The sequence below is a fragment of the Salvelinus fontinalis genome, chromosome 24, assembly GCF_029448725.1.
Source record: "Salvelinus fontinalis isolate EN_2023a chromosome 24, ASM2944872v1, whole genome shotgun sequence".
Lineage (NCBI taxonomy): Eukaryota > Metazoa > Chordata > Actinopteri > Salmoniformes > Salmonidae > Salvelinus > Salvelinus fontinalis.
In genome coordinates this window covers 3,341,734-3,356,519 of record NC_074688.1, presented here as the reverse complement: position 1 = coordinate 3,356,519, position 14,786 = coordinate 3,341,734, and the positions used below count along the sequence as shown (strand labels likewise).

The 14,786-nt window shown below is 44.1% G+C and overlaps 1 protein-coding gene across 8 annotated transcripts in view; it reads left to right on the top strand.

Annotated features, from left to right (window-relative positions):
- The window catches only part of LOC129821773 (dedicator of cytokinesis protein 10-like), a 175,742-nt gene that overhangs the window by 104,456 nt on the left and 56,500 nt on the right, over positions 1–14,786 (top strand). For all 8 annotated transcript variants that reach the window (XM_055879405.1, XM_055879404.1, XM_055879410.1 and 5 more), the window contains exons 9-22: positions 2,260–2,345; positions 3,393–3,476; positions 3,753–3,911; positions 4,383–4,616; positions 4,763–4,885; positions 5,890–5,972; positions 6,212–6,334; positions 6,631–6,710; positions 7,154–7,341; positions 9,699–9,764; positions 9,878–9,970; positions 13,117–13,240; positions 13,817–13,938; positions 14,476–14,559. In XM_055879405.1, the coding sequence (XP_055735380.1) occupies positions 2,260–2,345; positions 3,393–3,476; positions 3,753–3,911; positions 4,383–4,616; positions 4,763–4,885; positions 5,890–5,972; positions 6,212–6,334; positions 6,631–6,710; positions 7,154–7,341; positions 9,699–9,764; positions 9,878–9,970; positions 13,117–13,240; positions 13,817–13,938; positions 14,476–14,559 (1,649 nt within the window). The remainder of the gene's footprint in view (positions 1–2,259; positions 2,346–3,392; positions 3,477–3,752; positions 3,912–4,382; positions 4,617–4,762; positions 4,886–5,889; positions 5,973–6,211; positions 6,335–6,630; positions 6,711–7,153; positions 7,342–9,698; positions 9,765–9,877; positions 9,971–13,116; positions 13,241–13,816; positions 13,939–14,475; positions 14,560–14,786) is intronic.

Sequence of the window (14,786 nt, the reverse complement as noted above, 5' to 3'; positions counted from 1 at the left end):
GAACCACTATTCTGACCAGAAAAATAAAGTTCTGAACCGGTTCAACCCCCCAAAAAGTACCCGTTTATAACGTTCCTTACGGTTCCTTTTTTTAACCTGTGAAATAGACACTTTTTTACGTTTAGCTCATTACATTACTTCACCAATCAGTGAGGATAGAGCAGGCAAGCTAGTTGTTTACATGCGTCATGGAAAGATAAGTGTAGCCTATGGCGCAAGATGAGACTTATAAGACTTGAGATTTTAAGGGTGGGGAGAGAGCGAGAGGGTTACATTATCTGAATTAGGTCCGCAGAATTATACCCAGGAGACGCGGCTTCTACTGTATGAAGGAACTTTGAATGTCCTTTGAGCTAGCTAGCTAACAAGCTTGAGTTAATCCATTCTTCTCTAGCTAATAAAACAGCTCTCTCCCTATCTTCACATGCTTCTAACGTCAGTACAGTAGCCTACAGTATGCTTCGGAGGCGGGAGGGGCAGGTAGCCTAAACACGCATACACAAAGATTTTCAGCTCGTAGACAGATGCTGGAGTACATTTCTGAGTGACAGAGTGGGGGCTTTGCATGTGGGGCTTTTGTTGCGTGCCTGGAATGTAAAAGAAAGTTATTACCTGTTTCCATGCTTTTAAAATAACAGTTCTCTTCTGGAGCAGTATGGAGCACTTTTGTTCCCGGTTCCATTTCGGTTCCTTGAAAAATGACTTGTTTTCGGTTCTGTTCTCTGAACCGGTTCCAACACTTGGGACGAGGTAATGTTGCCTACCTTCACCACCTGGGTGCGGCCTGTCAGGAAGTCCAGGACACACTTGCATTGGGAGGAGTTCAGTCCCAGGGCTGTGAGCATTATGGTTAGCTTAGAGAGCACTATGCTGTTGAAGGCCGAGCTGTAGTCGATCAACAGCATCCTCACATATGCATTCTTCTGGTCCAGATGGGTGAGGGCAGTGTGCAGTGCAGTGGCGATTGCGTCGTCCGTGGATCTGTCGGGGCGGTATGCGAATTCGAGTGGGTGGAGTGTGTCAGGGGAGGGAGGAGGTTATGTGGTCTTTGACTCTCGAAGCACTTCAGGATGACGGAAGTGAGTGCTACGGGACGGTAGTCATTCAGTTCAGTTACTTTCCCTTTCTTGAGCACAGGGATGATGGCTAGAGAGAGTTTGAAAATGTCAGAAAACACAACAACTAGCTGGTCTGCACATGCTCTGAGGGCGCGGCTAGGGACGCCATCTGGGCCGCCAGCTTTGCGAGGGTCAACACGTTTGAATGACTTACATTTGATTTATTTCTCTTATTTTACCTTTATTTAACTAGGCAAGTCAGTTAAGAACGTATTCTTATTTACAATGACGGCCTAGGAACGGTGGGTTAACTGCCTTGTTCAGTGGCAGAACGACAGATTTTTACCTTTTCAGCTCTGGGGTTCGATCTTGCAACCTTTCGGTCCACGTCCAACGCTCTAACCACTTGAGCGTTGGACTTGAACTTCCTCCTACCGTAAGCACGTAGCCCTTGTTGTCCTCAGGGGCTCTCCTCGGCAGCTCAGAGTCGTTTTGCACGAACCGGGAGAAAAAGGTGTTTAGCTGTCTTTTTGTCATCCGTGATCGTTAGAAACCCCTGCCACATACGCCTAGTATCCGACTCGCTGACTTGCTCCTCCACTTTCTCCCTATACTTGTGTCTCGCCATCTTGATCGATCTTCGTAGGTCGTATTTGTTCTGTTTAACCATGCAATGAGAGAAGAGGAGCAGCATCATCAGACCTAATACACATGCAGGGCTCTGCACTACTTCTGCTCTTTCTGTCTTTTTCTCTCTCTTTCTTTCTCTATTCCCCCTTCCTCTCTCTCTCTCTCTCTCTCCCTCCTACCCACCCACCCCTGAAAGAAAACAGCTGTCTATTTCCATTCCTCTCTTGGTGTGGGGCCTCTTTTACAGTACCACATAAAAGGTTGACCTACGCTGGCTGAACGGAGGGATGGTAGTGAAAAGATAAACATACAGTAAGCTCCATTAGAGGCCAGGGAAGGCCAGTGTGAGAGAGAGAGAGCGCTCCCCTACTCCCCCTCTCCTCCCCACCTCTACCCCTCTCAGAACACACTCAGGTATGGCAGCTTCCATGACAACAGCCTTGCAGTCTCCCTCTCATTCTATAGCCGTCATTGAAGACCAGGGGAAATGAGCCAATATTAAAAACAAGAATGGTAGACATGAATTTCACCGGAGGTATTGACTGTAACTGTCTGTCTCTTTCCCCACCAGACGTCTGTGATCTGTCTCTAAGCGACGTGTGTTTACCTGAGAATGAAGAGACGGCAGAGAGCGGCATCAACCCTGAGCTGGCCAAGGTGGGTGTGTGGAGATGTAATTTGACCCGTAAAAATGATCAATGCTTCTACTTGTATTATGCTAATTTCAAATCAAATTGTATTTGTCACATGCGCCGAATACAACAGGTGTAGGTAGACCTTACAGTGAAATGCTTACTTACAAGCCCTTAACCAACAATGCAGTTTTAAGAAAATACCAACAAAAAAAGGCAATAGATAAGAATAGCAAATGATTAAAGAGCAGCAGTAAATAACAATAGCGGGGCAATATACAGGGGGTACCGGTACAGAGTCAATGTCAATGTGTGGGGACACGTGTTGTGGTAATATGTACATGTAGGTAAAGTTATTAAAGTGACTATGCATAGATAATAACAGAGAGTAGCAGCAGCGTTCCATAGGGTGGATGGGGGGGGGGGGCAATACAAATAGTCTGGGTAGCCTTGGGGGGGGGGGGGGTGCAATACAAATAGTCTGGGTAGCCTTTTGATTAGCTGTTCAAGAGTTTTATGGCTTGGGGGTAGAAGCTATTTAGGAGCCTCTTGGACCTAGACTTGGCGCTCCTGTACCATTTGCTGTGCGGTAGCAGAGAGAACAGTCTATGACTAGGGTGGCTGGAGTCTTTGACAATTTTTAGGGCATTCCTCTGACACCGCCTGATATAGAGGTCCTGGATGGCAGGAAGCTTGGCCCCGGTGATGTACTGGGCCGTACGCACTGCCCTCTGTAGTGCCTTGCAGTCGGAGGCCGAGCAGTTGCCATATGCATCGATGGTGCAACTGTAAAACCTTTTGAGGATCTGAGGAACCATGACAAATCTTTTCATTCTCCTGAGGGGGAATAGGTTTTGTTGTGCCCTCTTCACGACTGTCTTGGTGTGCTTGGACCATGTTAGTTTGTTGGTGATGTGGACACCAAGGAACTTGAAGCTCTCAACCTGCTCCACTACAGCTCCGTTGCTGAGAATGGGGGCGTATTCGGTCTTCCTTTTCCTGTAGTTCTCCTTTAGTACATATTCTGTATATTCTGTATTTTATTTGTGGGGATATCTTCTCTTTCTCTCAGTATTTCTCTGAAACTGAGGAGGTGGTCCGATCAGCCAGAAGAGAAGAGAGGCTCAACCTGTTCTCGCTGGACCCTGACACCCCGGTAGGTAGTGTTTAGGGGTTAATAGCCTGACACTGTAAGTACACTATAGGGGTTAACACACCTTGTGCAGAACTGTTGGTGGTACAGTACTGCACAATTCACCTGTCAATTAAGTACTGTTAGGTCAGGGATGGTAATCTCTGTCCCAGGAGGGCCTCTGTGTCTGCAGGCTTCTGGTCCAGACCCGTGCTTACACACCACATTCAACTTCAGCCCACTGCCCACTGATAGTCCAATTGTGTGTCCCTCCTCTGGTGCTGTCTGGTTGTGTGTCAGGTGTTGAGGAGTCCGCGGGAGGAGTACCCTAGGGGTGAGGGCCCCCCAATCCGTCCCTTCGAGGAGAAGCTGGGGAGGAGGCTGATGATCGCCTGTGGATCCCTCAACCTGACGCTGCAGGGCTGCATCAATGAGACCGAGGCCGGTCCTGTCACCAACGTGAGACCCCCTTAAAACCACAAGTACACCACCACCATCTCACGCACGCGCACACACGCACAGTTCTCCGCAGCTTAAATGTAGACTTAGCATGATGACGTTGGAACTAACAGCGCCGCGGTTATTGAGGTGAGCTCACGCGTTACATAACTGATAGTGCTCAATGGTCTTAACACTTTTCACTCGGTTGTTTACTGTGCCGCGATGGATGATCCTAGATCAGCTATTGAGTGCAGTGGTCACTGGACAAAATGAATAGTGTTAATCTTTTGAATGATTTGCTTGGTGTAATACGCATACGCATACGCTAACGCGTACGGGAGTAGGAATAAGAGAAGGTTTGAATCCTAATCGACCCGCCTACAAATTGTTTGAAGTACAGTAGAACAACATAGCAAGCATGTCAAAGCTGTGTGCTGGAAAACCTTGGTGAAGCCCTGGTGCTCATCACATGTAATGTATCCCCATCAGATTGAGCCCTTCTTCGTGACTGTGGCCCTGCTGGATGTGCGTGAGGGGAGGAAGGTGTCGGCCGACTTCCATGTTGACCTGAACCACGAGACGGTGCGTCAGATGCTGGGCGGGACTGGGTCGGGAGGGCCCGGGGCGGGGCAGGAGAATGGACTGAGCTCCCCTGCGGAGAAGAGACCTGGAGACTGTCACCTCAGCCTGGACCTGGACGACTGGCTCCGTTTCCCCAAACAGGTAGGCTACAGCAACGCTCCGGAGGAAGTTTCCCCAAGGTGCAAATCTAGGATCAGTTTCAGCAACGAAGAGGGGATGGGGCAGAACTGGGATTGTCATATAGAGATACTTACTCCTTTCTTTTGCGTGTGTGCGTGTGTACGCAGGCCATCTTCTCAGTGACAAACCCCCACACGGACATTGTTCTAGTGGCGAGGGTGGAGAAGGTGCTGATGGGAAATATTGCCGTGGGAACAGAGCCGTACATCAAAAACACAGACTCCAGCAAGGTGACGCAACTCTACATCACAGTTAAATTCTCTCTAACTACCACCCCTCACCTTTATAGCCTATTACCTATGGGTAGGTTAGCAAAATTCGGGTAACTTTCCCCAAATTCCCATTTTGTATTTATTTATTTAATTGAAGTTTTGCGGGATGGAGTCTCTTGAGATGCACAATCTCGTTTTCAAGTGTCCAAAAAAATGCTTACAATGCTTACAAATGCTTACAATGCTTACAAAACAAGAATAATATGGCAACAATAATGAAAAACTAAAACTTACATTAACAGCTAAAAAAAAGAAAGAAATTCTAATAGACTTGCAACTAATAAAAACTACAAATCTAGGTTAGAGCTATCTCGGAATCAGGAGGTAATAAGCAGAAAATCTATGAATCCTCCAACTAGGAAAAAAATTGGACATTTGGGGAAATTACAGGAATTGTGTAACTCTACTTTTGGACAATCTATTATGGAACATAAGTTGAGGGAGTTAGTGTGTAGAACAATGTACAGTAAAACCGCTTGTTTCCCCCAGGCCCTTAGTAGTGAAACAGCGGTATGCACAACCTTTACAGGGTCTTTCCAGTGAGATTTCTTGTAAAGCTCTATTTAAATTCCCCTTAATCACACAGGAAATCAGATGGTTTGGAAATACATTTTTCCTCATAGATTTTCCAAGATTCTTTTCCAAGATGCCCCCATAGAATTCCACGGAGTGAAATCCTGGCGTATGTTTGGGAAGTTGAGTGGATGAGCAGACGGGAGCGCTGCGCCTCCTGCCAGGTTCATGACACACCCCTGTAGATTTAGACGTGAAATTTATCTACGTCGAGGATCATTTATTTCTGTGTTTTCCCGAAACCCACCGGCAGACTTCAGGAATATCAACAATGCTGCCCCTTTTTAAAGTAATGTTTCCTTCTCTCTGACTCTCACTCTCTTTCTCTCTTCCCCCACTCTGCACTCCTCTCTCTCCATCTCTCTCTCTCTGTTCCTGTCCCTTTGAAGACGGTTCAAAAGATGCTGAAATCCAACAAGCAGTTCTGCAGTAAACTGGGGAAGTACCACATGCCCTTTGCCTGGTGCATCAGGTGAGGGACACTGAGCCACACTGTGTTTTCTGGTATCCTACCCACTCCATATCCAATTATTGACCTTTTCTCCTTTTAATGATCAAACTGCATCACACGGATGTCTATAAAGGTGTAGGTAATTGATAAGTATCTTACACTCTAAACTATTTTCCTGTCTGTCTGTCTTGTCTGTGCATCCGTCCATCTATCTCTCTCGTCTGTTCTGCCTGTCTGTCTTGTCTTTCTGTCTGTCTCAGGTCTGTGTTTAAGGACAACCAGGGGACGGTGGACCGGGAGTCTCGCTTCTCGCCCCTCTTCAAACAGGAGAGCAACAAGATCTCCACCGAAGATCTCATCAAGCTGGTGTCTGAGTACAGGAGGTAGGGCACCGAAAAGACATCAAGATTGCGTCCCAAATGGCCTATTCCCTATTTAGTGCACAACATTTGACCAGAGCCCATAGGGCTCTAGTTGAAAGTAGTTTACTATATAGGGAATAGGTTGCCATTTGGGATGCAAATACTGTCAGTTCAACCCATGGTCCAGATCCCTTTTTAGGTCATAATTAGGTTGTAGAGTTTGTCATGACCACCTAACCTGACCTGGAAAACGCCTGGCCCTAGTCATAGGGTGCTCACTGCTCACTCATTCATTGGTTCTCTCTGTATCTTTGCAGGGCTGAGAAGACCAGTAAACTGCAGACCATTCCAGGGAACCTGGACATCACAGTGGACTATGTCCCTATGGAGCATCCAAGTTAGTCCAACACTTTTATGTTCTCTTTTTTTTTCTCTTTCTCACTTCGACAACCCTCATGTCTCCCTTTCTCGTTCTCTCTCTCTCTCTTTCTTTTCTCTTTCCCTCTCTCTCTGTACCTCTCGCCTCTTTATCTCTCTTTCTACCCCTCCCTCTCTCCCTCTCCCTCTCTCTCTCTCTCTACTGTTGATAGCCATCAGTGTTACAGGTATTACAAATGTCTCTCTCTCTTTCGCTCTCTGTTTATTTTCTCTCTCTCTCTCTCTCTCTCTACGCTCCCCTCTCCATCTCTATTTCTACCCCTCTGTCTCCCTCTCGCTTTACTGTTTCTCTATCTCTCTTTCTACCTCTCTCTCTATACTTTTGATAGCCATCAGTGTTACATGTATTACATATGTCCTCTCTCTCTCTCTCTCTCTCGCTCTCTCTCTGTCTGTCTGCAGACTGTGTGACGTCATCCTATGTGCCCGTCAAGCCCTTCGAGGACTGCAGCCAGCACCAGGCCACCGTGGAGGTGGAGGAGTTTGTCCAGGACTCCACCAAGTTCACCCAGCCACACCACGTCTACAAGAACCACGTCTACGTCTACCCCCGACACCTCAAATACGACAGCCAGAAGAGCTTCGCCAAGGTACCGTACACACCCAAACCCACACACCACTTTTTAAAAAATAGTTTTTTAATGATTTATTATTAACCCCTCTACCAGGAGGATAAATATCTTAGTTTTTTTTTACAGCTTTTCTGCCACAAATACATACATTTTACATAAACATTTTACATATACATGGTACTTTTATATAAAGCAGTGACATAACAATAATACATGAGCTCTTTAATAAACCAAACATAAGCTCTTTAATCCCACCCCCTCAGCCACTCTCAGCCCATCCCACCTATCACCATAGACCACCCTTGTTTGGTTTCCATGTACCATATATTTTTCAATTGTGCTGTGATGTTTTACCAAAAAAAATACCTTTCTAATCATATATTATCCACAGATTGTGAGCTAAAGACGAAAACCTTTCCTACGAGTATTATTATATTATTTATTGACTGACTATGGCTTTCCAGATCGCCCAACATTGCTATTTGTAAGGTAGATTTTTTAACCCTTCTTGAACCTGTGACCAGAAACAAGCTACATCGGGACAATACCAGAATAAATGATCTAGTGATTCTGTCTCTTCACAGCAAAATCTACAGAGCTGAGATTGTTGTATGCCCCATATATATAGCATTCTGTTGGTGGCAAGAATTTTTTATAATCATTTAAATGGAAATACTCGAAGTGTTGAATCAAGTGTCGTTTTTTTGTACCAGTTCATAAAACCATCTCTTTCCATTTATTTTGTAACCTGTATAGCACAGCTGTCAACATTTTTGTCCTCAGATGAAACTGGTATATTTTTCTATTTATGCCAGTTCCTTTCAGCCAATGTGTATCTTTAATATATTGGCGGCAAACAAGTTCCCTACCTTCTCCCTTTTCCACTTGCCTCCTCCATTTTTGTGGTAGTGCTGCAATCAGTTGGTTGAAAGTTTGGATTGAGCAGATATTCCGATATATTTTTGATAACTGAATGTGACATAACTCCTCCGTTTCTATTCATATTATCATTAATAAATATAATACCATTTTTTTTTATTCCATAAAGAATGTTTTTTTTATTCATCAGTATATTTGAGTTTAACCATAACATTTGTTGTAATATTTGTTCTCTCTTTTCTGGAGGATAAAACTGAAATTGTAACCAGCTTTGTATGGCTTGTTTGAGAAAGAGCGATACTTTAAACAAAATGTTATTTTCAATTTGTCAGAAATGAGAAGTTGTAATCTGTATGAAGGCAAAAATTGCCATTTTTGAACAAAGGATGAGCTTTTCTTAATAATCTACTGGAGAACCATTTTGGGTTTAGGTATAACTTATGTATGAGTGAAGCTTTTAATGAGAGGATTAAAGCATTAATATTTTATAATTTTTGCCTCCCAAACTCATATTCATTATATAAATAGGCACGTTTAATTTTGTCTGGCTTAGCATTCCAAATAAAATGAAATATTTTTTGCTCATATGATTTAAAAAGCGAGTCATCTGGAGTAGGCAGTGCCGTTATTAAGTAAGTAAACTGTGATAGGACCAAAGAGTTAATCAACATGATTTTTTCATAAATAGACAAGTATTTGCCTCTCCATGGTTGCAGAATCTTATATATTTTTTTCGAACTTTCTGTTGAAATGAATTGTGGAAAGTTAATTTATAATTTTTGAGATGTGAATACCAAGTATGTCTACTTCACCATCTACCTATCTTATTGATAAACTACAAGGTAGTGTAAACAATGTATTTTTTATCAATCCAATACGTAATATGGTACACTTGTCATAATTAGTTTTAAGCCATAGAGGCTAGAAAAGGGATAAAGATCTTCAATGAGACTGTGCAGGGATCCAGATTGCAGACTTAAGAAAAAAACTAGAGTCATCTAAATATATTGACACTTTTGTTTTTATCCCCTGGATTTCTAACCCCTTGATGTTCTTGTAGAATCAAATTTTAATAGCTAGTTTTTCAAATAGATATGGAGACAACGGACAGCCTTGTTTTACTTTTCTTTAAAGTTCAATACTTTCTGAGAAGTAACCATTATTGACTATTTTACATCTGGGGTTGCTCTACATAACTTTAACCCATTGTATAAGAGATTCACCAAAATGTAAGTAATCAGGGCATTTATATATAAATTATAGTCGTACTTTATCAAACATCACTTGTGATATATACTAGATATACTCAGAAATATCATGGCAAGGAAACCTATATACTGGTATTGTGATACTGGTATTGTGAAAACTGTACTAGATACGAAGGAAAGGACATGTAGTAGACACACAAGTCACACTGTACATATATGGGACCTCTTTGCAGACACGCATGAAATACTGTATGCTCACAAATCTAACAACGCCATTTTCATTCACAGGCTCGTAACCTTGCAGTCTATGTGGAGTTTCGGAGTTCAGATGAGGAAATTGCCAAACCTTTGAAGGTGTAGAATCTTCTCAATATCTTCTTTGTCATTGATAGAATTTAGGGTATCATAGTGGATTTTTTGAAGAATGTCACTTTTCTCTTCATTTGTTTTTTTACTTGTTGCCTCAGTGCATATACGGCAAGCCTGGGGGTCCAGTTTTCACCACAGCAGCCTGCTCCACGGTCCTTCATCACTCCCAGAACCCAGACTTCTATGATGAGGTGAGTGTGGAATGAGAGTGTTGAAGAGGTGTATGACTAGGGGGAGAGGAATGGGAAGAGATTGATTGGAAGGGGCATGTGCAGGGCTCTAATTGTCTGGTAGCCAGTTTTGTTTGTGCTTAGGCCAACTCTCCTGATGCTCATTATCATGAATGAGAGAGGCTGAAGCACAATCAGACATGTGCATACCAGGCTAGAGCCCTCACCGTGTAGTGGCAGGTGTAGAATAAAGTTGCCCCAAGATGCTGATTTTAGGTCAGTTTTGCATTTCCCCCACTAATGGTTAGGGTTAGGATTGGGGGAAGGGGAAGATTATACTAGATCTGTACCCAGGGGAAACTTCACCACGGAACTTAGTGGCTCAGTTGATTGTTCACCACTGTGACACCAGTTCTGCCACTTGTGTCAATAAATATATACACTGCTCAAAAAAATAAAGGGAACACTTAAACAACACAATGTAACTCCAAGTCAATCACACTTCTATGAAATCAAACTGTCCACTTAGGAAGCAACACTGATTGACAATACATTTCACATGCTGTCGTGCAAATGGAATAGACAAAAGGTGGACATTATAGGCAATTAGCAAGCAATTAGCAATTAGAGGGCTGTGCGGCCCCACAAAGAAATGCCACCCCACACCATGACTGACCCACCGCCAAACCGGTCATGCTGGAGGATGTTGCAGGCAGCAGAACGTTCTCCACGGCGTCTCCAGACTCTGTCACGTCTATCACATGTGCTCAGTGTGAACCTGCTTTCATCTGTGAAGAGCACAGGGCGCCAGTGGCGAATTTGCCAATCTTGGTGTTCTCTGGCAAATGCCAAACGTCCTGCACGGTGTTGGGCTGTAAGCACAACCCCCACCTGTGGACGTCGGGCCCTCATACCACCCTCATGGAGTCTGTTTTTGACCGTTTGAGCAGACACATGCACATTTGTGGCCTGCTGGAGGTCATTTTGCAGGGCTCTGGCAGTGCACCTCCTTGCACAAAGGCGGAGGTAGCGGTCCTGCTGCTGGGTTGTTGCCCTCCTACGGCCTCCTCCACGTCTCCTGATGTACTGGCCTGTCTCCTGGTAGCGCCTCCATGCTCTGGACACTACGCTGACAGACACAGCAAACCTTTTTGCCACAGCTCGCATTGATGTGCCATCCTGGATGAACTGCACTACCTGAGCCACTTGTGTGGGTTGTAGACTCCGTCTCATGCTACCACTAGAGTGAGAGCACCGCCAGCATTCAAAAGTGACCAAAACATCAGCCAGGAAGCATAGGAACTGAGAAGTTGTCTGTGGTCACCACCTGCAGAATTACTCCTTTTTGGGGGGTGTCTTGCTAATTGCCTATAATTTCCACCTTTTGTCTATTCCATTTGCACAACAGCATGTGAAATGTATTGTCAATCAGTGTTGCTTCCTAAGTGGACAGTTTGATTTCATAGAAGTGTGATTGATTTGGAGTTACATTGTGTTGTTTAAGTGTTCCCTTTATTTTTTTGAGCAGTGTATATATATTGTACCAGTCAAAAGTTTGGACACACCTACTCATTCAAGGGTTTTTCTTTATGTTTACTATTTTCTACATTGTAGAATAATAGTGAAGACATCAAAACTATGAAATAACACATCTGGAATCATGTAGTAACCAAATATTGTATATTTGAGATTCTTCAATGTAGCCACCCTTTGCCTTGAATAACAGCATTGCACACTCTTGGCATTCTCTCAACCAGCATCATGAAGTAGTCACCTGGAATGCATTTCAATTAATAGGTGTGCCTTGTTAAAAGTTAATTTGTGGAATTTATTTCCTTCTTAATGCGTTTGAGACAATCAGTTGTGTTGTGACACGGTAGGGGTGGTATACAGAAGATAGCTCTATTTGGTAAAAGACCAAGTCCATATTATGGCAAGAACAGCTCAAATTAGCAAAGAGAAATGACAGTCCATCACTAAACACTTCGGAAGTTTCTTTAAGTGCAGTCGCAAAGACCATCAAGCGCTATGATGAAACTGGCTCTTATGAGGACCGCCACAGGAAAGGCCCAGAGTTACCTCTGCTGCAGAGGATAAGTTCATTAGAGTTACCAGCCTCAGAAATTGCAGCCCAAATAAATGCTTCACAGAGTTCAAGTAACAGACACATCTCAACATCAACTGTTCAGAGGAGACAGCGTGAATCAGGCCTTCATGGTCGAATTGCTGCAAAGAAAGCACTACTAAAGGACAACAATAACAATACGAGACTTGCTTGGGCCAAGAAACACGAGCAATGGACATTAGACCGGTGGACATTTGTCCTTTGGTCTGATGAGTACACATTTGAGATTGTTGGTTCCAACCTCTGTGTCTTTGTGAGACGCAGAGAAGGTGAACGAATGATCTCTGCGTGTGTGGTTTCCACCGTGAAGCATGGAGGAGGAGGTGTGATGGAGCTTTTCTGGTGACACTGTCAGTGATTTATTTAGAATTCAAGGCACACTTAACCAGCATGGCTATCACAGCATTCTGCAGCGATACGCCATCCCATCTGGTTTGAGCTTAGTGGGACTATCATTTGTTTTTAACAGGATAATGACCCAACACACCCCCCAGCTGTGTAAGGGCTATTTGACCAAGAAGGAGAGTGCTGAAGTAGTGTATCAGATAACCTGGCCTCCACAATCACACGACCTCAACCCAATTGAAATGGTTTGGACTAAGTTAGGCCACAGAGTGAAGGAAAAGCAGCCAACAAGTGCTCAGCATATGTGGGAAGCATTCCAGGTGAAGCATTCCAGGTGAAGCTGGTTGAGAGAATGCCAAGCGTGTGCAAAGCTGTCATCAAGACAAATGGTGGCTACTTTGAAGAATCTCAAATATAAAATATATTTTGATTTGTTTAACGCTTTTTTGGTTACTACATGATTCCATGTGTTATTTCATAGTGTTGATGTCTTCACTATTATTCTACAATGAAGAAAATAATAAAAATAAAGAAAAACCCTTTCATGAATATGTGTTTCCGAATTTTTGACTGGTACTGTATATTATATATTTTTTAATATATTGAGGCTTTTGTTAAATGCACTTTAAATAATTAGTGATTTTCATTTTTTTGCCTGTTTCTGAAATGGTCCTTTGTGTCATCCTCTGTGTCCCAGGTGAAGATTGAGTTGCCCACCCAGCTCCACGAGAAGCACCATCTACTCTTCTCCTTCTACCATGTGACCTGTGACATCAACGCCAAGACCAACTCCAAGAAGAAGGAGGCCCTGGAGACCCCAGGTAGGGAGGAAGGAGAAATACTGTGATCCTGTGTGGCTCAGTTGGTAGAGCATAGTGTTTGCGACGCCAGGGTAATGGGTTTGGTTCCCGCTTGGGCCAGCAGTCCAAAAATGTATGGATAAAAGCATCTGTTAGATGGCATATATGTCTTTGAGGCAAGTTTGTCAATGGATTGGATGGTAGCTAGTCGGTGTTCGCTTATCACTGTGCAGCAACATCGCCTCGATACTGTTGTGATTGTGTTATTGAATTCTGGAGTGTGATGGTGCATGCTACGTCTACAGGCCAATACTACTGTGCTCTTGCTTCTGATTGAGCTTGCTGTAAAAAATACTTTGTGACAACTGCTGATATAACAAGGGCTTTATTAAAACATTTCATTGATTGATTTACACATTACACACAGTATAGTGTTTTCCCATGTGTTCTTTCTCCCGTGTGTGTGTGTGTGTGTGTGTGTGTGTGTGTGTGTGTGTGTGTGTGTGTGTGTGTGTGTGTGTGTGTGTGTGTGTGTGTGTGTGTGTGTGTGTGTGTGTGTGTGTGTGTGTGTGTGTGTGTGTGTGTGTGTGACTGCAGTGGGCTACTCGTGGCTGCCTCTGCTCAGAGAGGGTCGCCTGGCCTCACAGGATTTCAACATCCCTGTGGCCTGTAGCCTGCCCCCTGGATACCTGCTCGTCAAAGAACCTGGATCTACTAAGGTAGAGGAGAGAAGGAGGGAGGGAGGGACGGAGGGGTGAGATGAATGGAAGGGAGGGAAGGAGAGAGGAGAGAAAATAGGGGGGAAAGTAGAAAGAAAGAAAGGAAGGAGATACAGGAATTGATAGAGAAAGCATTGTTGCTTTGGCAATACAAATGTAAGTTTTGTCATGCCAATAAAAAAGCATTTTGAATTTGAATTGTGAATGGAGAGAGAGAGAGCGAGAGAGAGCGAGAGTGTGAGAGTGTGAGAGAGTGAGCGAGTGAGAGAGTGAGAGAGTGAGAGAGTGAGCGAGTGAGCGAGTGAGCGAGTGAGCGAGTGAGAGAGTGAGCGAGTGAGAGAGTGAGCGAGAGAGCGAGTGAGAGAGTGAGAGAGTGAGCGAGTGAGAGAGTGAGAGAGTGAGCGAGTGAGAGAGTGAGCGAGTGAGAGAGAGAGAGAGAGGTATGAAGTGAGCACACCAAAGTGAACAACAGTAAAGTGTTAAGCAAGCATGGATCTCCTTGGTGCTCAGTGACCCTTCCTCCCTCTCTCCCCCCAGAACGGCTCAGATCTGAAGTGGGTGGACGGAGGTAAGCCCATATTCAAGGTCTCCACCAACGTCCTCTCCACAGTCTATACTCAGGTAAGAGTCTGGACTTACCCTGCCACTCCATGAAACCACCACAAGTTAAAAATACAAATCTTATTTAACCAACCTTTAACGGGTTTCAACTCCAGCAAGTCAATCCTTGTTATCCCATTGTGACATTTAGGATTGCGGCCCCAAATGGCAACCTATTCCCTATCTTGTGCACGCACTACTTTTGTCCATAGGGCTCTGGTCAAAACTAGTGCACTATGTAGGGAATA